General features: G+C 49.8%; 1 protein-coding gene across 8 annotated transcripts in view; it reads left to right on the forward strand.

The window, feature by feature from the left end:
- The first annotated feature begins 678 nt into the window (after window positions 1–678).
- Window positions 679–24,944, forward strand: part of LOC101431730 (Xg glycoprotein (Xg blood group)) — a 57,907-nt gene continuing 33,641 nt past the window's right edge. For 3 of the 8 annotated variants that reach the window (XM_023583443.3, XM_023583445.3, XM_004449141.5), the window contains exons 1-2: window positions 2,879–3,108; window positions 24,044–24,085. In XM_023583443.3, the coding sequence (XP_023439211.1) occupies window positions 3,048–3,108; window positions 24,044–24,085 (103 nt within the window). In that variant the 5' untranslated portion in view covers window positions 2,879–3,047. Of the gene's footprint in view, window positions 713–2,878; window positions 3,109–23,801; window positions 23,860–24,043; window positions 24,086–24,944 lie in introns of those variants that run through there. The other 5 variants (XM_004449140.5, XM_023583448.3, XM_058291320.2 and 2 more) reach the window with 4 other exon arrangements.

Consider the following 24,944-nt stretch of genomic DNA (forward strand, 5'->3'; position numbering starts at 1 on the left):
GTCCGTTTCCCCCACAGTCTCTTCTGATGGCCCAAAAGTATTGGAGTGAATCTACATTCTTTTCTGATGCCCCTTAAATATTAGTATAAACCCGCACTCTCTTCCGATGTCCTGTAATTTTTACTGTGAACTGACACTCTGTTCTGATATCCTGTAAACATTGGTATGAAGCCACACTGCCTTCTGATGTCCTCTAAATATTGGTGTGAACCCACACTCTCATCTGATGTCCCCTAAGTATTGGTGAGAAACTGTGGGAAACAAAGGCATGTTGTTTCCATAGAAGCAAGTTACTTCCTTGACCACTGAGTCATGCTGTCTCCATAGCTGTACATGCAGGTCATAAATCTAGCAAGGTGATGTGTACGCTCAGGTGGAACGAGGACTCGGTAGAACGGGACAACCTGGGCAACAAGATTTATGGGTATGTTTTCTCAACAATATAATAGAACATCGTAATTTTGAACTTTGAATTATAATCATAGCATTTGATCCATTGTGTTACACAGGTTGAGGTGAATAGTTAGCTAGAATAGTTGCTGGGTCTCACGATTGCTTGGGGTATACAAAGAAGCCCCTGAGATTAATAAACTTGTCTGATGAGCTTGAGGCTTCAATGCTCGCAGTCCCCTGATCCCAATTTCTCTCTGTCTTTCATCCCGATACCCTTCAGGTCCGTGACTCCGACAAGAAACCTCTCTTCTGATGTCCAGTAAGTATTGGTGCAAGTCCGTACTCTATTCTGACGGACTCAAAGCAGTGGATCTCTTTGTCAATTGCAGCAGCTTGTAAATACACATTCCTTCAAGTCTAAATCACACAGCAGCTACAGAGACGAAGACTGGTTCATTGGAGACAATATAATTTGCAGGATATAAAGTACTGGAGCGGTTGCTCATGTGCTGTGAGGTTTGTGTGCTTGAATTCATACTTCAAAGTCACCAAGAGCTGTGCAGACCTTGGCAAATCTCCAACTCTAAAGAATGAGTCATCGTTGGCAATATATACAACACCTTTTAGAGACAGACCTCAGGTTCCAACCTGCCTTGTCCCCCTGGCTTTTCTCTGCTTACAATATCCATCCCTCCATGCATACCTTTTTCCATCTCCTCACTGCAGAAACAAATGCTAGGCAATGGGTTGACCTTTAAGCATGGAGAATTTATTAGCTTCCCGTTTTGAGGCCAGGAGAAGTCCAAAACCAAGACATCATCAAGGTGATGCATTTTTCCCAAAGACTGGCTGCCAATCATCCTTTATCTTTCTCCTGAAAGTCACATGGCCACGCATATGGCGGACTCTTCCAGCTTCTTTCTCGGTCCTTGGCTTGAATGTCACATGGCCACACATATGGCGGACTCTTCCAGCTTTTTTCTCGGTCCTTGGCTCGAATGTCACATGGCCACGCATATGGCGGACTCTTCTAGCTTTCTTGGTCCTTGGCTTGAATGTCACATGGCCACGCATATGGCGGACTCTTCTAGCTTTCTTGGTCCTTGGCTTGATTGTCATATGACCACACATATGGCGGACTCTTCCAGCTTTTTTCTCGGTCCTTGGCTCGAATGTCACATGGCCACGCATATGGCGGACTCTTCTAGCTTTCTTGGTCCTTGGCTTGATTGTCATATGACCACGCATATGGCGGACTCTTCCAGCTTCTTTCTCGGTCCTTGGCTTGAATGTCACGTGGCCACGCATATGGCGGACTCTTCCAGCTTCTTTCTTGGTCCTTGGCTTGAATGTCACGTGGCCACGCATATGGCGGACTCTTCTAGCTTTCTTGGTCCTTGGCTTGATTGTCACATGACCACGCATATGGCGGACTCTTCCAGCTTCTCTCTCTTCCAGGTTCCACTGACTTCCAGTTTCTGAATGCTCCCTCTGTAGCTTTCTCTCTCTGAGTTTCACTCTGCTTATAAAGAAGTCTAGTATTAGGATTAAGACCCATCCTGATTGAGCTGGTCCACAACTTAACTGAAGTCATAAAAACTTCCTGCTTGTGATGGGTTCACACTCACAGGAATGGATCAAGCTTAAGAATGTGTTTTTTTCCGGATACCTAGCTCCAAGCCACCACCCTTCCCATCCTTTAAAAGAGTGTGGAATTATTACTCTCTCCAGATGACTTACCTGATGCCAAGCTGAGTTCAGGATCTCCTAGGTACCCCAAAACCCAGAGTAGGCATCCCCTCCCATGATATAATGCTCTATGACACCTGTCTGGTTTCACTAGTTGCATGCCCCTCTTTTTAGTAAACCTCTTTGAGTTCTTCACTTCTGTGTATCTGTCACCTTGACTTAACCTGGAACAGGTGTGCATCAAACGTTTGCTGAATGAAGGCACAACTTGCCTGATGTTGCACATCCAGGGGGTGGAAACCCTGGAATTTAAAATCCGGGTCTTCCCATCAGCTCTAGTGCTGCTCAGGTGGATGCACAAAAGGCAGGTATCTTCTACTTTGCTCCCACCAATGTTCCCGCCCACTGATAGCTGAGGGAAGGCAGGAGACTCTTCCAAGTATCAGAGCTTGTGAGTCGCGAAAGCTGAGACGTGAGACTCAGGTCCAGGCGCTTACCTGTGCGTTCGTCCAATACCTGGTCTCACCAGGTTACCCTGCCCTGAAGGTGATGCTGTACTTGGTAGGGCATCTGTTGAGCCAGTGGCTGGTTCCTTTGAGCTTGCAACAGCTCCCACGCCTACAAGATCAGGAACTGGGTGGGTGTGCCGGCTTCCAGAAGCCAAGGGTGCTTATTGGTGCTTGGGTGGCATCCCGGCCTCCCTCCTCACCCGTTCTTGGGCTGATGGGTGTGTCCAGGTCACAGAGGCTTGTCCCCGTACATTCCTCGGCATGCACGCACTCGTCCCTCTGGCCCTTGGCTGTGGAGTTGGCAGATGGGAATCTATCTGCCTAATATTTTCCATCTGAAGGCACTGCCTCTCTTCTCTCCACCCTGGGAGACCGGAAGTCAACAAACAACGTGGGTGGGGTCACCTCGCCGTGGGCTGGGACTTCTGCTAGCTTTCTGTGGTCCCGACACCAAGGATGGGGATCTGGAAGGGAGCTTCCTGCCTCGTGTTCCTGGGTTTGCTGATGCACACCAGAGGTAAGCGCTCGTTCTGCTTGGGGGCGACTGCTGGGTGTGGACTTGCCTTCTGTGGCTTTTAAAAACGTCTTCTGAAGGAGTTTCTGCTAAGTCAATTGTTATACTTTTCCAGACTGGCTTAGAAAGGAAGCTGAAAATGACGGCTGGGGAGACAGAAGAGGGGCCCCGTTTTAGATCTGGGAATCAGAGCTGGGAATGCAGGATGCTAACCGAGAGCCAGTGAAAATTAACTACGATCTGTGGCTTTGATCTAAAACGAGAGCGTCTCACGCATTTAAAAACTGGGCTGTTTACACTCCACGATTTAAGCACCACTGGGCATGTGGGATATTTAAATTATTCGTTTCTAATTTAAGATATTAGCTCTGACTTTTTATAAGGTAAAAATACAGTTGAGATACAACTTCATCTTCTTGGTTGACTTACAAAACATTGGGTTCTACCAAAGGTCGGCATTTGTCCAGCTGTTGTAATCCTTTCCGTAAGTGTCATACTTCATGTTTGAAAATTAAAATTGTTCACATCAAGGATTTTAATAGGAGCTTGGAGACTTTCTCTTGGACTCCAAGATTTTTTTTTTTTTTTTTTTGTTCATTTGGGGAAAACTCCTTAAGGAGCTATCATGAACTCCTAAGATGTAGGGTTGGAATGGCGAGTGATGTCCTTTGTCATTTTAATGTTCCAATTCTAGGGCATTGAAATATCCAAGTGAACCTTAAGAGTGAGAAGCCTTGTGTTGGAATTAAAAGATTTCCTTCAGATCTTCATAGGGTGGCATTTCCTGTTTATCCTGTTTTCGGACATGCATATTATTAAACCAGGAGTTGGTTGTTTATGGTCCAGATGGACCTGGGGGCTGTTCCCAGTTCTTGGAGCCCAAAATCTTGAGTGAGACCTACCCAGTAATCCATGTCATCTTTATATCATGGCCAGCATGTGGGGCCGGCGGTGAACTAGTCACAGAAGCTTCTGTTGGTAGGAAGATGTTTATCTTGTGGTTTACACAAGTGTTGAAGCAGGAGTTTTGCTTTTTTGCGGAGATATACGGCAGTGATCCAGAAATGCATGGCTGATAACGTTATTCTTTATGATATGGACTGTAGAGCAACCCTTTGCTTTCAGGAAACTCACTTCCTTCAATGGATAGTATATTCCATCCTCTGTGATTAGTTGGACACCAAACCATTTCTGTTGCCTTCTGGCTCATTGTAAACCTGTGACTTGACAAAGTTCATTCAACAAACATTTTTTGCAAGAGACAAAGGGTTAGGTGCCGAGGTTGGCCAACGTTCGTTACTCATCATCCACGCTGGGTTCTTTTTATGGCATCAACGTTTCCTATGTGCAGACCCTGTTGCAAACATGCTACACACACCAACTGCTTTAATTCTCTCTCCACTCTAGGATGTGGGTGCTCTGTGGGGGCCATCTTACGGATGGGTAAACTGAGGCACATGGCGGTTCAGTCGTTTGCCTGAGGTGCCACCGTTGGTAAAAATCAGACAGCCGGTTCTTGTGTGTCTGTGCTCCAACGCGCACGCCCTCACACGCCCGCGCGGTTAATGGGGGGTGGGGTTAATATGTTGTAACTTAAAGGACGTGGCCCCCCTTCATGGGGAGGGGCTGGCGGTCCACAGTTTGAGCCACTTGCTGGAGGTCAGGGGGCTCGTGTGGCTAAGAGGCTGCCCCCTTTCTTGTCTTCTCGTCTTTGTTGAATTCCATGCCTGTCCTACTCCATGTTGAGTGTCTCCTTCCGGAAGTCAGAATGGAAGGATTTTGGAAGTGGCCTGAGGCTGCATTAGGGATCAGAAGTGCCCAGTGGACCCCTGGCCTTGAGCCCTGGCTGATTTAATTCACAGGGAAGCCCCCTCCCCTATGCCCCCAGGCAGCACTAGGAGGGCTTTATTTTATTTTTTTATTTTTAAAAAAGTTTTAGATTACATTGAAGTTACATAAAAAATAGGGGGATTCCCATATACCCCTTCTCCTCCCCCACTTTTCCCCATTAACAACATCCTTCATTAGCGTGGTACATTTGTTACGATTGGTGAACACATATTGAAACATTGACTAACCATTGACTATAGTTTATATTATAGTTTATACTTTGTCCCACACAATTTTGTAGGATATGACAGAATAAGTAATAATAAATATATCCATCATTGCAATGTCATGCCAGACAATTCCAATGTCCTGAAAATGCACCATGTCACACCTATTCTTCCCTCCCCTTCCCCTCAGAACCTCTGGTGGCCACTATCTTTATATCAGTGATACAAATTCTTCCATTGCTAGAATATTAATGTCTATAGTAGAATAATAATACGTCTACTTTTGTCCAATGTTCAGTCCCCAACCTTGAGGATTTGGGGATGGTGATGTCCACTCTCTTTCTAATTGAGAGAGAGCTTAAACCCCATGAGGCAGATGGAAGGAACTATCTTGCTTGCAGTTGCAGACACTCTCTGTTCCTTAGGATGGGCATTGTCCATCATCGTCTCCTTGTTAGTTGTCCTGGGTGAGTCCAGTGAATTGATGAGTAGGTGTTGCAACTGTGCTGAGATTCAGGGCTCAACTGGCACATGAATGGACCAAAGAGCTAAGTCTCTGGGACATATATCTAACAAGTAGAGTGATAATTATAGGTTCAAATAAAAGGGACAGAAGAGCCATGTGTAGGGTAACTATGCATGAGTCCAACTCTGTTATACTGGGAAACATAAATTCCAAAGTAAGATCCACCCACAGGGTGCCAAATTCCTGAGCTGTTTGCCCTGCTTCTAGTGTCTGGATGTCTCTAGAATCCTCAGGAGCCCTGCTACTTGAGGCAATATTTATTGAGGCAGTCAATGAGATTCTGCTGAGACTGCATAAGTATAACCTCTGGAATTATCTCCTGACTCATTTTGAAATCTCTTAGCCATAAGAACTCATTTGTATTTATCATTTCCCCCTTACGGTTTTTTCCAGATGCGTTGCAAGTCCCTTAGTGCCAGGGAGGCTTATCCCTGGGAGTCATGTCCCACGGTGGGGGAAGGTAATGAGTGCATTAATATAATAAGTTTGCCTTAGAGAGAGGTCACATTTGAGCAACAAGGAGGCTCTCAGGAGGTAACTCTTAGGTAATACATAATACTAGGCTGTTTCAATTTCACAAGAAAATGTTCCTAAGTACAGTCATCAATATCAAGGGCCTGCCATAGTGGTCTGTCTTCCTTCACTAGGCACTGTCCTTGTACTTGAGGTTTTCTTGTCATTCTATTAGAGACTATAGCAGGACCCCCCATTAGGGGAATTCAATATTATTTCAGTTATTGTGGGGATCTCCACCCCCCAAGACAACACCCCAGGAACACTTGAACCTATTCAAATGCTTTAGAGACATGCCCCAGGTGAACCCCTCCCCACATCTTCCCCCATCTCTGACACCCTGCACCAGTGATTGTCCCCGCTACAGTTGTGACTCTTCTGTGACCCAAAACCTAGGAGAGTTTTGACTGAGCAAGACTATCGGGTCCCAAAATATTTTGCAAGGCTGACGTGATGCTTGTTACAGGGCCCTGGACACAGTGTTGCCAGGGCTAATGTCCCTTGGGTAGGAGGATGCAGTTAGGGGGTTATGGCTAGTGGCCCCAAGGTGTGACTATATTTAATTAGTTCTGGCAGTGCAGCCTGAATGAGTTGGAAGGGAGAGGATATAGAATGAAGTCTTCTAGAAGCTTACCAGAACCAGAAAGGAAGAACTAGAAATGGAAATCCCACAGGGGCTTGGCTCCTTGAGAAAAAAGAGAACTAGGTATGTATTACAGCAAATACATACAATATATAATATATATAGCATCTAGTGTACATAGTAAATAGTAAATAATGTATGTATTCCATCTAGTGTATAGTAAATAGTGTATAATATATAGCACAGACTGTATATAGTATATAATATTATAGCATATACTATGTACTATATAGTGTATGTAGTACATAATATATAATTGCCACATATACTACACACTATATTCTATATATTTTATTGCATATTATATAAAATGTATAAAATACAATGTATAATATATAATATAATACACACTAATATACAGGATACAATATTATACTTATATCCTATATAAGCTATAATATATACTGTATATTATATACTATATGTAATATTATATATACTCTATGACATATATACCATATACTATAGTATATACTATTATATGCTACATGTTATATAGTATATGTAGCACATAGCACATACTGTATACTGCATAGTATATACTGTATAGTATATAGTGTATATAGTGTATACGATATAGTAAGTTGTATATTAAATAAAATGTTTAATATATAATGTATAGTATACAATAGATAATGTATAATACAAACTGTATAATTTACAGTATAAATGCATAATGTATAATTTATAATGTATATACCATCGATGTATTGGTTTAAATTGGCTCCAGCATGCTCATTCATTCTCCTGTGTGCTACTCTCTTCTCAAGCATCAGTAAGAATGCATGTGCATTTGTATAAGCTGTGAACAGCTTTTCCGTGCACAAACACATATCTAAAAAGGATGCATGTCCTTCATCGCTCCTAACAGCCAGGCAGAATATTTCCGAGCACCTCCTGAAGAGTAAGAGCCAAGCGCTGTGCTCGAAAGTTCATGCTCCCTTCCTCTTGAGCCATCAGGGGCTGCTTTGCTTTAACTCAAGAGCAATTAGCTTATGAAGAGGCTGAGGTACCCAATCAGAACCTGGGCTGGGGTACACCTGGGGGCTCCCCCCCTTGACTCCTCCCTCAAATCTACCCCCACAAGACCCTGTGATCTGACCTATGATGGGTGTGGAAGTTGGCAAATGGGTCGTTGTTATCTGCCCTCTGGCCGGCTGCAGATTTACCGTGGCCGAACCTGCCTGGTGATCGCATGGGCTGATTCTCAAGCCTCGATGTGCAGATGAATCACCCAAAAAGGCCCCGCCCTGGAGGTGCTCGTTCCCGGGGTGTGGGGTGAGGCACTGGGGCGCCCTGGGATTCACATTGTAAGAAGCTCCTGGGCAACGCCTGGGCTGGGGTTGGGGGTAGATTTTCAGGTAGAAGGACTGCATGGCAGGGCCACCTCATTTCTCCTTGAGATGGGGCTCAGGGGTCCCTGCTGTGGTGGGCATTGCTTGGGGGTCCCCATCCAGGGATGTACCATGGCACCAGAAGGGAGACCCTCGGGTAGAGAAGCCTTGCAGTTCCCAACCTGGGGCGATTGCCCCTCCCATTGACACGTGGCAAGCCCTGGGGGCATTTTGATTGTCACATCTGGAGGTGGGTTACTCCTGGCATTGAGTGGGTGGAGTCCAGGGATACAGCTCACCCATCCTACAATGGACCCCAACCTGGAGAACCATCTGGACCCAACCTGGAGAACCACCTGGACCCAAACGGGAGAATCATCTGGACCCAACCCAGAGAACCATCTGGACCCAACCTGGAGAACCATCTGGACCCAACCTGGAGAACCATCTGGACCCAACTCGGAGAACCATCTGGACCCAACCCAGAGAACCATCTGGACCCAACCCAGAGAACCATCTGGACCCAACTGGGAGAACCATCTGGACCCAACCTGGAGAACCATCTGGACCCAAATGTCAATGCCGCTCTAGTTGAGAAGTCCTGAATTTCAAGCTCCATTCAGGAGATAATCTATACACATATCTCCTTCCTCCTCTCCCCTTTTCCCACTTGACGCTTCTCACAACCTTAAGCTTCACTCTGAATCATTGGTTTTGAATTGGGGTGATTTTGATCATGGCCAATGTCTGGAGTGGAGGAGGGGATGCTCCCGGCATTGAGTATGTGGAGACCAGGCATGCTTCTCAGAGAATGATCCAAACCCAAATGTCCAGAGTGGGAAATCTTGCTGGTGGGCACCTCCTGAGCCAGGGAGAGGGCCACATGGGAAATCCTACTCTCTTGTAAAGTTGAAGGAGCCAAGGGCCATGGGGCTGTTTCCAAATGGCTTGGACACTCTCACAGGGTCCCTTTCCATGTAGCACAGCTCTCACTGTTGGCTGGTCAGGGGTGGAGGGCAGCACGTGTTTCCAGCTCAGCAAACTGCAGACTTTGTGGCATAAGGCTGTGGAAACATTTGGAAAATATCAAAGCTAATAGCTGGAGAACCACAGAGACGAGGAAATGTCCCTTCCTCTCTGAAAGCAAACGGTCCTCTCTGGATGAAGGGCTGGGGCCAGTGTGGACCCTTCCCACCAGGGGCCGGCTTATGTGTGAGGCTTATGCCGTTGGGGTGGTGGCAAAGGGGAATGGGCGCATGGGTGCCCAATGCAGAGTTGGCTGTCTGGACATTTCTTAATGTGAGGCTTCCATCGAGCTTCTAGAAGCAGACTGTGTCGAGAGCATCCAGAGGTTTGTGCAGCCCAAATTTTAGTAGTGCCATGGGTTGAGAAATTTGATGGTGCAGGGTCTCCCTCCTTGTGGGGAGGGCCCAGAGGACATTCTAGAATCCAAGACTTTGTCTTCTCATCCAGAGATTTCTAAAAAATGTGTGACAAGTTTATCATCTTTTTAAAAAAAGATGTATAATCACACAAACTGTTACATTAAAAAATATAAGAGGTTCCCATATACCCCACACCCCACCCCACTCCTCCCACATCAACAACCTCTTTCATCATTGTGGCACATTCATTGCATTTGGTGAATACATTTTGGAGCACTGCTGCACCGCATGGATTATAGTTTACATTGTAGTTTATGCTCTTCCTCAGTCCATTCAGTGGGTTATGGCAGGACATACAATGTCCAGCATCTGTCCCTGCAATGTCATTCAGGACAACTCCAAGTCCCGAAAACGCCCCATATCATACCTCTTCTTCCCTCTCCCTGCCCTCAGCAACTCCCGTGGCCACTGTCTCCACATCGTTGCTCCAATTTCTTCCATTATTAGTCGTAATAGTTCTATAGTAGAATACGAGTAAGTCCACTCTAATCGCAGGAAGGCTCTACTCCAAGCTCTGCAATCCAAGCCCTGAATGAAGGGGACCCTGGAGATTGAAGGCTGGCATTAGAAAATCCCTGGCTCTACCTCCTCGACTCAGACTCTGCAGAGGATTCGAAGGTGCTGGTGTGAGGTTCTCCCCGCCTTCAGCATCTCCTAGGTCCACGCCTCCCAGAAATACTTCTGTGTGTCTGTTGTCTGCTGGGCATGGCTGGCACCATTAAAATCTTTTTGCTGCCCCAGTGTTCCTGTCCATATACTGCGTACGTGCAAGGGGCTGCTTTTTTGGTAAGCACAGCTGCTGCTGAAATTGCTGAGGAGTGAGAAACAAAGGGTTGATACATGTCAAGGGCTCAGCAGATCCTGAGGTCGACCAGCTGGCTTGTCCTCAAAACAGGTTTCTGCTGAGGTCAACCAGGTGGCTTGTCCTGCAAAGCAAATTTTGCTGAGGTTGACCAGTTGATTTTGCAGGGGACTGCTAAGGAAATAATTCTCTAGATTAAAAAAAAAAAAGAGCAAAATAGTGCTTTTAACCCAAAGAGCATCCTCTTAAAATTAGATAAATGCATCTTGTTTTCCTTTTAAATGATATTTTCATCTTTATTATCACTAGGAATAAAACAGTCTATTCAGACTTCAGATCCTTCAGGGTGGCTGTTGGCAAACTGGAAGGCATGGCCACCTGGGAAAGTGGGTTAAAATACAGACTCCCAGCTCCATCCTCCTTCTCGGGTTATTTTCTTCAGCTTCAGCCAGTTGGGGGGGGGGAGTCTTTCCTCCAGAACGGTGCCCCGAATCACCTGGTGAGCTTCAGAAGCTGATGTCCAGTCCCCAGCCCGGGTGATTTCACTCAGCTCTTCAAAGCAACCTCAGCAGCTTTTATAGCTCAGGTGGAGAACCATAACAGGTGGAGGTGACACACACCTGCCGTGGTTCTGCTGGACTCCCTCTCTTTTTTTTAAAGATTTATTTTTAAATTATTTCTCTCCCCCTTTCCCGTCCCCCCCCCCCAAGTTATCAGCAGCTTGTGTCCATTCGCTGTGTGTTCTTCTGTGTCCACTTGCATTCTTTTCAGCGGCACCGGGAATCTGTGTCTCTTTTTGTTGCATCATCTTGCTGCGTCAGCTCTCTGTGTGTGTGGTGACACTCCTGGGCAGGCTGTGCTTTTTTTGCACTGGGCGGCTCTCCTTACGGGGTGCGGGGCTCCCCTACACGGGGGACACCCCTGTGTGGCATGGCACTCCTTGTGCGCATCAGCACTGCGCATGGGCCAGCTCCGCACGGGTCAGGAGGCCCTGGGTTTGAACCCTGGATCTCCCCTGTAGTAGGCGGACGCTCTATTAGTTGAGCCAAATCCACTTCCCTTATTGGACTCTCTTGAGCCTGTTCACGTCCCATCTGAAGCATGCTTTTTATTTTTTTGCAAGAGAGCAAAAGTGCCCATCCTTTGTCAAAGCCCCCCTCTCCACCGGAGACACTTTCGGGCATTTTGGAAAGTGATGAAGCAAGGATTTTCTCAAAAGGAGTGAGCCTACCTTCTCTTGGTGTTTTCAAGGCTGCACTGGAGCTGAGCCCAAATGCCTTCTGCAGGCTCCATCCATGGCATTTTCCACGCTGGACCCGACATCTTTTCCCTTCTAGCCATAAGCAGGGGCCAGCTGGGGTCTCAGCTGGCCACCAGCCCCACCTGATGGAGGTTTTGTCCTCCTGGGTGGAGGACCACCTGCACGCTGCAAAGAGGGTATTTAGGGCACCTGGAGGTGGAAACATCATCCTTAAGAAAGAGGGGCCGCCTCTTGATATAGATGTGCAGTGGACACAACCATTCCAGGGTCCACAGGATGGAGTAATAGAGTATGGATTAGAGTGGACTTACTCATATTCTATTCATGAACCATTGTGATTAGTAATAGAAGAAAATGTGGCATTGGTGTGGAGAAAGTGGCCATGGTGGCTGCTGGGAGTAGGGAGTGGGAGGAAGAGATGAGATGTGGGGGCGTTTTCGGGACTTGGAGTTGTCCTGGGTGGTGCTGCAGGTACAATTACTGGACATTGTATGTCCTCCCGTGGCCCACTGGGTGGACTGTGGGAGAGTGTGGGCTGTGGTGTGGACCATTGACCATGAGGTGCAGTGGCGCTCAGAGATGTATTCACCAAGTGCAATGAATGTCTCATGATGATGGAGGAGGTTGTTGTTATGGGGGGAGGAGTGGAGGTAGGGGGGTAGGGGGTATAGGGGGACCTCATATTTTTTTAATGTAATATTAAAAAAATAAAGACAAAAAAAAAAAGAGGGGCCGAAAGGATGCCATGTACCTTCCCAACCTTGGCCCCCCACTTTGCAAACTGAGGTGCCAAATCCGCAGCGCCCGCCTCCCCGGGGAGCTGGTGAGGGACGCAGCCTCCCGGCCCACCCCAGATCTGCTGGAGCAGGAGCCACACCTTCACTCAGACCCCGAGTGGGGGAAGACACGCTGCCGCTGTGACTTCACCAGATGTGCCACGGCGTTTCTCTCCCCTCACCATCTCAGGACGGACATCCGTCTTTCCAGGATGCTGCAACAAAGTGCCGCAGACCGGGTGACTGGAAACGGACGTTTCTTCTCACGGGGGCTGGAAGTCCGCCATCAAGTTGGGGACAGGGCCACCAGGAGGGGCTCAGCGGCCGGGGTGAGCCCACCGCAGCCCCTGGCGCCGAGGCCGTGGGGCGTTCTGGGCTCAAGGACCCCACCCAGTTGGGCCGGTGGCTCATCTCCAGGGGGGTTCCAGCTGCACGTGGGGGCGCATGTTTGGGTTCCAGCTTGGACACGGTCCACGTGGGAGGTTCTCAGTCCACTGATGTCCATTCTGAGGCTGAGAACCCAGCTCTCTTGAGCAGTATTTGCTGTCCTGCCAGAATCTGAAACCTCCTGAGAAATTAGTGAACAAAATCGACTAGGAAACGTCTTGTTCCTTTTCTGTTTTCATCTGAGCGGCCGCTTTTCTACACCTATGGGTATTTGAACTATTGAACCAGAGTTAGAGGGGAATGTGCAGATTTGCCTGAAGGAAACCAACGCTCGTTGCCTTCTGAATCCCACCTCTGGGCATGTGAAATTCTAGGGCAGGGGTCCTGCAAAATTCCTCAAGGTGGAGCAGGGCAGATGCAGATGCAAAGTGACTTGATTTGCCATCCGGTGGGCTAGACGGGTAAAATGTTGTGTGAAGAAATAAAAAGAACTGCCTTGAAAGAGAGGCGTGTCTCCAGGATTCAGCCCAGCTGAGTCAAAGGCCACTGGTTTGAACGATAAACTGCAAACGTCTGTCTGCCCGGACGCGGCTGTTGGAAGCCCCGTGACAGATGCTCCGGACGATAATGAAATTCAGCGGCGTTTCGACGCTGCGGGGGATGGCTGGCGTTGGTGCCCGGGTTTCCGTGAGGAAATGTGTTTTGCTCTTTTCCTCTTCCCCCTCCGAGCCTGCCTGGGCTGATTTTTTTTTTTCTCCATTAAGTGAAACTAAATAATTCAGGGAGAAGGGGGTGGGTTGGATGTGTTGAGTTTGTCTCCTGCTCCACCTGGCAGCCTGCAGGTGGATTTTCTTTATTGATCACAAATAGTGTCTGATTCCTAGTGTTACTGCTGTCATCACAACAGCTCTCTTCTTGGCAGAATTGCCGTTTGCCGTAGGGACGGGCTGCTCTGACTAGAAGCAAGAATGCCGGGGCAAGACAACTCCAATTTAAACCGTCTTGGGATCTTGCAGGGAGAGAAATTTGACCCCAGGGGACTGGGAAGGGCATAGCCCAGAGATTGCTTCCCTGGGGACAATAAAAATTTCTCCAAGTGCCACGCAAGGCACAAGGCGGTTTTCTATTAAGGGCAGCCCTGAAGCTGTGTTTTTGGGGGATTTCTTGTATAAGGCTAACTGGCCAGTTTCAACCCACCTCTCCAGAATGTCGGATGAGGTAGAATAACAGGGCACGAGGCGGCTATCCCTTTGGGGCCTCAGGGAGCCAGAACATGGGGATTTGATTAAAAGCTGCTGAGTTTGCTAGAGGGGGAAAAAATAAAATAAAATCAGAAACAGATTGCCCGTTCCACTGCTCTGCGTGAGAAAGAAGCCAAAGAGAAAACATCTTCCTTGGGGCTGCAGCCCTTCCTCTCAGGTCTACCAGGGGGATCCCCAGCCCGTGCGTCCCCCAGAAAGCACCTGGGACCCCAGCACTGTCCGCACAGCTGCCCCTCCAGCGAGAAGCAGGCACTTGGCTGGAATTCCTTCCTGGCACACAGGACCCGCCCTTTTGCACTTGGCAGGCTGGAAGATTTCGCTTTGTGTCACAAGCTTTGGGTGAGGCAGATGCAGGCCCACCCCATGACTCACTCTCCCACTTGCGGCAACTTCCCCACTTGAAACAAACTGAAAACCGCTGAACTCAGCTTCCTGCAGGCCCCCCCCCCACCTCATTCCTCTCCACCCTCCGTCCCTCAGGGCCATCGGAGCATCTTTTGGGGGCTGCTGAGAAAGGATGGGGCCAGGCAATGGCTTGGAAGGGGTGGGTCTTAATTCTGAGACAACTGGAAGGTGGCCCAAACTGCCTTCCCACTGGGATAAGACACACCTGGATGGGGCTGGGCTAAGACACACCTGGATGGGGGCTGGGCTAAGACATACCTGGATGGGGCTGTTAAAAGACACACCTGGCTGGGGCTGGGATAAGACACACCTGGGTGGGGCCTGGAATAAGACATACCTGGGTGGGGGCTGGGATAAGACACACCTGGGTGGGGCTGGGATTAGACACACCTGACTGGAGGCTGCTATAAGACACACCTGGGTGGGGCTGGGCTAAGACAGACCTGGCTGGGGACTGGGATAAGATACATCTGGCTGGGGTCTGTTATAAGTCACATCACTGGGGGCTGTTATAAAACACACCTGGGTGGGACTGTTACAAGACACACCTGGCTGGGGCTGGGATAAGACACACCTGACTGGGGGATGGGATAAGACACACCTGGCTGGGGGCTGTTATAAGACACACCTAGGTGGGGCTGGGATAAGACACATCTAGGTGGGACTGTTCTAAGACATACCTGACTGGGAGCTGGGATAAGACCTATTTGGCTGAGGGCTGTTATAAGACACACCTGGCTGGGGACTGGGCTAAGATACACCTGACTGGGGCTGTTATAAGACACACCTGGGTGGGGCTGGGCTAAGACACACCTAGCTGGGGGCTGGGCTAAGACACACCTGGCTGGGGGCTGGGCTAAGACACACCTAGCTGGGGGCTGGGCTAAGACACACCTGGCTGGGGGCTGGGCTAAGACACACCTGGCTGGGGGCTGGGATAAGACTTGCCTGGCTGGGGCTGTTATAAGACACACCTGGGTGGGTCCTGGAATGAGACATACCTGACTGGGGGCTGGGATAAGACACATGTGGCTCGGGTCTGTTATAAGTCACACCTGACTGGGGGCTGTTATAAGACACACCTGGGTGGGGCTGGGATAAGACATATTTGGCTGAGGGTTGTTACAAGACCCACCTGACTGGGGGATGGGATGAGACACACTTGGCTGGGGGCTGTTATCAGACATACCTGGCTGGGGACTGGACTAAGACACACCTGGCTGGGGGCTGAGATATGACACACCTGGCTGGGGGCTGGGCTAAGACACAGCTGGCTGGGGGAGTGGGCTGGGAGCTCCAGGGTGGCCACCAGGGACCGTCAATGAGAAGAGGGCATCCAGGGTCTCCTGATGGGCTACAGATAGCCCTGGAGCTGCCCCAGCAGCATCTCAGGGAGCCCAGGGGCGTGTAGCTCAGGCTTCTCCGTGGTGGTGGGTGGGGTGGAGGGCAACAGACCAAGGAGGCTGTGGGCTGTGGACTTGCTGGACGCCTAGGATTTGTAGTGTGACGCAGGGAGAGTGCCCTGTTAGCTATGGAGGGTCCCTGGACTCCACATTGCCAAGCCAGGGGCATAGCTGGATGCTGGGCCATGAGAGCCCTGGATGGGCATCCATCAATCCAAGTGGATGGAGACGTGCCAGACCACGCTTGGGTGGCCAGACTGTGACAGGAAATGCCGCTCCACTGATAGGACATGCCCCGTCAGTCATAGAATGTACCGCTCCACTCATAGGGTGTGCCATGGCATGCTGGGATGGCCACCCCATGACAGGATGTGTCACTCTGTTCACTCCATGACAGGGCATGCCATGGCAGGCTGGGATGGCCACCCCATGACAGGACATGTCACTCCATGACAAGACATGCCATGGCATGCTGGGATGGCCTCATGACAGGACATGCCACTCCACTGATAGGACGTGCCCCTTCAGTCATAGAATGTGCCGCTCCACTCATAGGGTGTGCCATGGCATGCTGGGATGGCCACCCCATGACAAGATGTGTCACTCTATCCACTCCATGACAGGGCATGCCATGTCAGGCTGGGATGGCCACAGCATGACAGGATGTGTCACTTCATGACAAGACATGCCATGGCAGGCTGGGATGGCCTCACCATGACAGGACATGCCACTCCATGACAAGACATGCCATGGCATGCTGGCATGGCCCCACCATGACAGGACATGCCACTCCATGACAAGTCATGACATGGCATACTGGGATGGCCACCCCATGACAGGACGTGTCACTCCATGACAAAACATGCCATGGCATGCTGGGATGGCCTCACCATGACAGGATGTGTTACTCCATGACAAGACATGCCATGGCATGCTGGGATGGCCGCCCCATGACAGGACATGCCACAGCATGACAGGATGTGCCCAGGATGTGCCACTCCATGGCAGGATGTGCCACCCCACTCATAGGACGTGCCACTTCAGTCATAGAATGTGCCAATCCACTCATAGGACATGCCATGGCATGCTGGGACGTGCCACAGCATGACAGGATGTGCCACTCTGTGATGGGATGTGCCACTCCATGACAGGGCATGCCATGGCAGGCTGGGATGGTCACTCCATGACAGGACGTGCCACAGCATGAGAGGATGTGCCCAGGATGTGCCACTCCATGACAGGACGTGCCACTTCAGTCATAGAATGTGCCAGTCCACTCATAGGACATGCCATGGCATGCTGGGACATGCCATAGCATGACAGAATGTGTCACTCTGTCCACTCCATTATAGGGCATGTCATGGCAGGCTGGAATGGCCATACCATGATAGGACAGGCCACCCCATGACAGGATGTGCAACTCCACTCACAGGACATGCCACACCATGCCAGGATGTGCCACTCCATGACAGGGTGTGCCATTCCAGTCATAAAATGTGCCATGGCATGCTGAGGTGTGCCACAGCATGACAGGATGTGCCATACCATGACAGGATGTGCCATGACATGCTGGGACGTGCCATACCATGACAGGATGTGCCACTCCACTCACAGGATGTGCCATTCCAGTCATAAAATGTGCCATGGCATGCTGGGATGTGCCACAGCATGATAGGATGTGCTACACCATGACAGGAAGTGCCACTCGACTCGTCGGATGTGCCACTTCAGTCATAGAATGTGCCGTTCCACTCAGGATGTGCCATGGCATGCTGAGATGTGCCACAACATGACAGGATGTGCCATATCATGACAGGATGTGCCACTCTACTCATAGGATGTGCCACTCTACTCATAGGATGTGCCACTCCATGCTGGGATGGCCACACCATGACAGGATGTGCCACTCCATGACAGGACATGCCACTCCACTCATAGGATGTGCTGCTCCACTCATAGGACATCCCTCACCATGATAGGATGTACCACTCCATGACAGGATGTGCCATGGCATGCTGGGACATGCCATACCATGACAGGATGTGCCACTCCACTCATAGGATGTGCCATTCCAGTAAAAAAATGTGCCATGGCATGCTGGGATGTGCCACACCATGACAGGATATGCCACTCTACTCATAGGATGTGCCACACAATGCTGGGATGGCCACACAATGACAGGACATGCCACTCCATGACAGGACATGCCACTCCACTCATAGAATGTGCCATGGCATGCTGGGACATGCCACATCATGACAGGATGTGCCACTCCATGACAGGGCATGCCTCTCCACTCATAGGATGTGCCACTCCAGTCAAAGGATGTACTATTTCAATCATAGAATGTGCCACTCCACTCATAGGATGTGCCATTCCAGTCAAAAAATGTGCCATGGCATGCTGGGATGTGCCACAGCAGGGCAGGATGTGCAACTCTACTCATAGGATGTGCCACACTATGCTGGGATGGCCACACAATGACAGGACATGCCACTCCATGACAGGACATGCCACTCCACTCATAGAATGTGCCATGGCATGCTGGGACGTGCCACACCATGACAGGATGTGCCACTCCACGACAGGACATGCCACTCCACTCACAAAATGTGCTACGGCATGCTGGGATGTGCCACACCATGACAGGATGTGCCACTCCATGCATAGGTGGCTGCCATGGCATGCTGGGACATGCCACTCCACTTCTAGAATATGCCACATCATCTTGCAACATGCCATGTGTCACACCATGCTGGGATATGCCACTCCACTCATGGGAAGTGCCACTCCACTTGAGGACCTGCCACCCGACTCACAGGACGTGACACACGCTAGCCCATCCACAGTTGGCCGCCCCGGCAGCAAGTTCTCTTGGCACCCGGGGGTCCACAGATGTTGAGTGGGATCCTGGCCCTCCCTGGGCCGTGGACACTGGGCAGTGGTGAAGGGGTAAGAGAGGGGCCAGCTGCCCTGAAGAAGGGCGTGGCACTGTGGGATTTTACCTGTAAAGCCACCAGCTTCCAGCCCAGCACCTCCACCCCTCACCTGGCTTGGCCTTCCTGGGTAGGCACTCTCCAGGTTGCCATGCTCCCCAGCCAGGAGTTCCCAAAGCCACCCCCATGGCAGCCTGGTTAGCTTCCACCAGGGGCTGAGTGGACCCCAGGCTCAGCCACCCAAAGCTTCTCCAGAATGGACAGCCATGCTCCCTCCAGAAGCACCAGGGGAGCATCCTCCTGCCTCTTCTATCTCCTGGTGGCCTCAGGAGCTCCCTGACTTGTAGCTGCATCTTCTCATCTCACTTCTGTCTTCATGTTCCAGCTCCTGGTGGCCTCAGGAGCTCCCTGGTTTGTAGCTGCATCTTCTCATCTCGCTTCTGTCTTCACGTGGACTCTCCTGGGTCTTCTCTTAAAAGGGAACCACTCAGCTTGGATTAGGGGAAATGACTCCATGTGACCTCATCCTAATCCTTCTACAAAGACCCTGTTTCTCAATACCCTCAATTCCCAGGACCAGGGAATGTCTCTTTGGAGAAATTCAACCCACCACAGAGAGAGGCCCAGGCAGTGCAAATGCATCCCTTCTCACTACTTGCTCTCAGTTTTTGGCCTCCTGGGACCTCAGGCTCTTCCTCGGTGAAATGAGCAAGCATTGGTAAGGACCAGACCCAGGGCTGGGTGCAAGAATTGAATGCTCGAATACCCGAAAATGCGTGCAACTTCTCAGGAGTTCATAGGACCTGCTCAGGACCACAGTCTCCTTGTTCCGCCCCCTGCCCACAGGCGCTGTCTTGGTAGCCCCTGGTGCAGGCATGCTTACATTTCTCAGCCTTGGAAGCCTGGACAGCAAACTTTGTGGGAGTGGGCCATGTGGGGTGCAGAGAAGGAAGCTGGACCCTCAGCTCCTGCATAACTGGATGATCCTCAAAAACATCAGGCTGAGTGGAAAAGCCAGACACCAAGGACTGCGATCTGTCTTGTGGTGCAGCTTTGGACCCCAGAAACACATGTTCTTCAAGTTCACCCATTCCTGTAGGGCCTTTCGATGAGGCCACTTCTGTGAAGGTGTGGCCCCCCTCGTTCAGGAGGGGTCTTAATCCTCTTACCAGAGTCCCTTATAAGTGGAATGAATAGAAAGAGAGAGGAAGCAAGAGGGAGCCGCTGGAGGCTGAACCTGGAAGAGCAGGGAGAAGCCAGCAGCGGCTGCCATGTGCATAGCCATGTGAAAAAGCCCAGAACCAAGGATCTCTGGCAGCCAGCCCAGAACACCGCAGCCTTGGGAGACAGAATGTTGCCTTGAGGATGCCTTGACTTTGGATCTCTTCCAGCCTCAAAGTCGGAAGTCAATAAACTCTCCGTTGTTTAAGCCAACCCCTTGACCGGTATTTGCTTCTGCAGACAGCAAATTAAAACGCAGATGATTCCATGTATCAGAAATGCCCAGAATAGGTAAATCCATATGGTAGAAAGCAGGTTGGTGATTGCCCAGGGCTTGCAGGAAAGGGAATGGAGATGGGATTTTCTTTGGGGTCATGAGAACGTTTTGGAATTAGATAGAATTGCACAGCTTTGTGAATGTGCTAAATGCCCCTGAATTGGTCACTTCAAAATGATGTATTTTTGTAACGAACGTCTTCAAAAACCCTCTGTCCACAGATGGTCCTATGTAGGGGATGTGGAGTTGGAAATTAAACTTAAGATTTCATGGGAAACAACTAAATCCACAACACTGCGGGGAGTGCAAAATGTCCAGAATTGCAGCTCAGTTTTATGGAAAATATTTGTGGATAAAAGAAGTTCGGGAATTGTGCTGTTTTGTCATTGGGTGCATGGTGTAAACTTGTGACTCTCTATTTTATTGTTTGGTAATAGGTTTTCTTGTGTTTTTATTTCCCAAGAAACCTTTATGCAGCAATCAAATTAAAAAAATAAAAGTGCATGCTTCACAAACAAAAATAAAATGATGTTTTTAATGTTACACAAATTTGGGCTCCGTAAAATTTTTTAAATTGGTAAAATTAAAGTTAGGTTTTCTGGCCCTGCTTCTCTGGGTTTCCCACTTGATCTGGGCATCATTCAGCTTTCCATGAAGCCATTTCAAAAATAGGCACAGAGGGAGTTTTGGCGGGAAGTGGGCTTATCTATGTGGGGTACGGCCCTGCCTTTGATTGGGTAGAAAAGCGTATTAGCCAAGGGGGTGCTGATGCAAAGTACCAGACATCTGTTGGCGTTTATAAAGGGTATTTATTTGGGGGTAGAAGCTTAAGTTACCAGTTACCAGGCCCTAAAGAGTCCAACTCAAGGTGTTTTCTCATCCAAGTCAGCTGCCACTTGTTGGAGCAAGATGGCGGGCGATCCCTACCTGCAAGATGGCGGGCGATCCCTACCTGCAAGATGGCGGGCGATCCGTACCTGCAAGATGGCGGGCAATCCCTGCCTGATCTCTCCTTCCTTAAGGCTCCATGGTCTCAGCTTCTTCTGATCCCAGCTGTAGGCTGGCCTAGGGCTTGTTTCTTTCCAGGTCTTTCAGCAGCTCGGCTGCTCTGTTCTCTTTGGCTGCAAACTAGCAGGCAAATGGCTCATCTCTCTCTCTGGGCTTTAGCTGTTTGAGCCTTCTCCTTTCCGTCCCGTGGCAGAACTCAAATGACCAAGTTTTCTCCTCTTCTGTGTGTCTTCTTGAGTGAGTGTCCATTTACATCAGCCCCGGCAAGGGGGCAAGGACGTAATCTGAGTCACGCCTTACTGATGTGGCCAAATCAAAGGCTCTAAATCGACTTAGTCAAGTAAACTTAAAACATCTGAACTTAATACCATCAAAGGGTATCACGCCCAGTGGAACAGAAGAGTTCACAAACATAATCTTTCTCTTTTGGGGGGGGGCGGTTCATAAATAATATCAAACTGCCGCTGAAGGCAAAGCGTCGTGGCTGTTCAAACGTGTCCCAACAGCCGTGTGGCTCATTTGTGGGTTATGTGGAAGAGAGAGAATTTTTTTAGCCAAGTAGGAGCAGGTGGGTTTGGCCATAGGAAAGCTTGAGACATGGCAGTGGGGGAGGGAGAAAAGGGGGTACCCTGAGGGTAGCTCCCCAGGGAGGGGCTGGCCCCCAGGCCACATAATCCTGGGGGAGGGGGGAACTGGCTTGATCTGGCCATGCTTGATCCCATGGTGGACCCTTTGGGTCTGGGGTCTCTGCAAGGACGTTGGAGCTGGGTGCTAGGACTCGTCGTTAGCAGCCTGCAGAGGGGAGTCACCTGGGGAGGGGTCTCTCTCCACGGCAAACTGGACCAGAGTGGGAACGAAGGCAAAGCTGTGTCCTGCAAGGCTTTGTAGGGAAGGCTCCAGAGCTCTGGGGCTGCAGGAAGTGAGGAGCTGTTTCCTTTTAGCACCTGGTGGGAAGGGGAGCTGGAGGACCACTGTGGGGCCCCGTGGATAAACAAGAAGGGGCCGTCCATGTGGTGGAGTAGTATGCAGCCAGGAAAAAGGTCCAACGCTGCTCGGAAACACCATGCCGAGTGAAAAAAGTCAGGCACAGAAAGCACCCAAGTCTATGATTCCATTGATATGAAATGTGTGGAATAGGCAAACCTGTAGAGACTGAAAGGAGATCAGGGTTTATTGGGGGAGGAGGGAAAAGGAAGTAGCAGGTGAATGGATACAGGGTTTCCTTTTAGGGTGGTGAAAATTTACTGTGGTGATGGCTGCACATATCTGTAAATATATTAAAGACCACGGAAGGGTACACTTTAAATAAATTGTATGGCATAAAAAGTGTATCTCCATAAGCAGTTTCAAGAACATTGTTACCAAAAGATAGGATTCAAATTGGTCAGGATCACAAAGGTTGTTGTTGTTTTTCTTATATTTGGCTTCTCTAATTTGAGAGGCAGCAAATGGAAAAAGAAAATATGTGGAAAGTATGACTGTAGTTGGCAGGGAAGGAAGTTGGTGCAGCCCTCCCCGCCCTTAGCTCATTTAAAGAAAAAAAAATTAATGTGATACATACAATGTACACGACATAAAATTGACCATTTTAAAGCACACAATTCCACGATTTTTAATACATGCTGTACAACCGTCACTTCTACCCGATTCTAGAACATTTTTATCACCCCCAAAGGAACCTGGAAACTGTCACCCCCCACCCCCCATGCCTACAGCTTGTTTTGTTTTAGTTTTTCAATCCATTTAAGCTTGTTTCCAAGTTGAGTCAGTAAAAAACAAATACAGTCTCAATCTCTCTCCAGACTTCCTTTTTTTTTTATTTTTTATTTTTTTATTTTTAGCAAGTCCGAAGCCCTTACATAAACAGATTTTTGGATATTTGGGTCCTCAGAGGAAGGCCTGGTTTGAGATGTTCTTGGCAAGGCTTGCAGGGAAATGACGCTGCAAATGCAAACTGCAGCTGGGATTCTCACTTCCGCCCAGCTCAGGTTTCGACCTCATGAGCAGCTTCTTGTCTGGGGGTAAGGGGAAGAGTAGCAGCTGTGCCTCAGTGAGAAAGGAAAAATGCCCCAGAGTCTTCATTACCAGGTCCTGATGGTGCACACCACATTTCCAGGGAACGTTCCCCAACCTGAAAGCACAAGTGAGAACTTCTTGGGGCTAACCCAGAACATCCTGGTCAACTCAAAGCGCCGCTTCTTCCAGGAAGTCCTCTGAGTCTTCCCACACAGCAGGTGCGCTTGCCTGCCACTCACAGTGGTCCAAAAGGCAACATTTGTATCCTTCGCTACTGCATCTCCAAGCCCCAACAGCCTGTCCGACACATTGTTAACAGTTCACAAGTGTTTGTTTCATGGTTTCCAAAACCGGTGCAGTGTTTCTCGGAAGCTAGAGGAAGCTGAGATGCTACAAGAGGCTCGCTCCTTCTCTGTAAAGTGACAGCATCTTCCTTAAAATGTGCCTTTGGGGAGATGCACCTGCCTGCCAGGGGAGCTCAGGTACGATTTTGAGGAGGCTTGTAGCCGGGGAGAGAGGCAGGCACTGACTCGAGGAACTTTGTACTGCGGTTTATTGCTCTTTGTTCCGAGAGGAAATTCCGGCTTGGCGGTGTGAGAAGGAGAGAAGTGGCGTGTGGGGCAGTGACAAAGACGGCCCTGACGATGCCTTGTTTGTTCCCAACAGGTCAAGGGGACTTTGACTTGGCCGATGCCCTCGACGACCCCGGTAAGTGCTGGTATTTCAAGGGAGCTTTGCTTCTTGGGCTTTCGTCTAACAGAGTATCCTCTTCACTCTTGCTTCGGGGTTTCGGTCAGGCGTGAGGAATTCCGTGAGCGTGAGTTCCGTCCTCTGTGGTCAGCGTGGCCGTTTTGAGATGATCCTTTCCACAAAAGTCTCTTTGCCCTCTCGGGCTCCTGGGGCAGGCTCGCTGCTCGGCGGGTTTTGGGGCGAGCCATGCCTGCGATGTGTGGACACGGTGGGGGTCTCTCCTCGTCTGAAACCTCCGTTCTGAGTCCTCGCCCGTGTGGCTTTGCCACGCTACCCCCGGACCGACACCCGGACCACAGCCGGCCACTTCCCGTCGTTGTGGCTTGAGTCCCACCCCCCCCCCCCCCCCCCCCCGCAAAGCCGTATTCAGGTCCTGGGAGTGTAAATAGGACCTAGGAAGATACTTTAAAATGGGGCCGCATTGAATGAAGCCCAGTGCGTATGGCCAGAGTTTCTAAGCAGAGGAAATTCAGTGTGGTGGGCAGAAGCCACAGGGCGTTGGCTATCAGAGGTCCAGACAGACGCCAGAGGACAGAGAAGAAGGCGAGGAGACCTGTGCGAGCGGGTGCCCGAAGGCTACAGACTTGAGTTTGGACGTCCAGCTTCCCAAACCACAGGACAATCCATTCCTGTCGTTTAATCCAAACCGTCCACGCGGCTTTTGCCAACGCAGCCCTAGAACACGGAGGCCCTCGGCAAGTGCCCAGGACCGGCTGTGGTCAGTCTCGCTCCGCCGCTAACATCTTCCTTCCGTGGCCCTTAGGACCTGAGGTGGCCCCTGTCTGCTCTCACTGTCCTCTCATTCAGCCAGCCCCAT

The sequence above is a fragment of the Dasypus novemcinctus genome, chromosome X (assembly GCF_030445035.2).
Source record: "Dasypus novemcinctus isolate mDasNov1 chromosome X, mDasNov1.1.hap2, whole genome shotgun sequence".
Taxonomy (NCBI): Eukaryota; Metazoa; Chordata; class Mammalia; order Cingulata; family Dasypodidae; genus Dasypus; species Dasypus novemcinctus.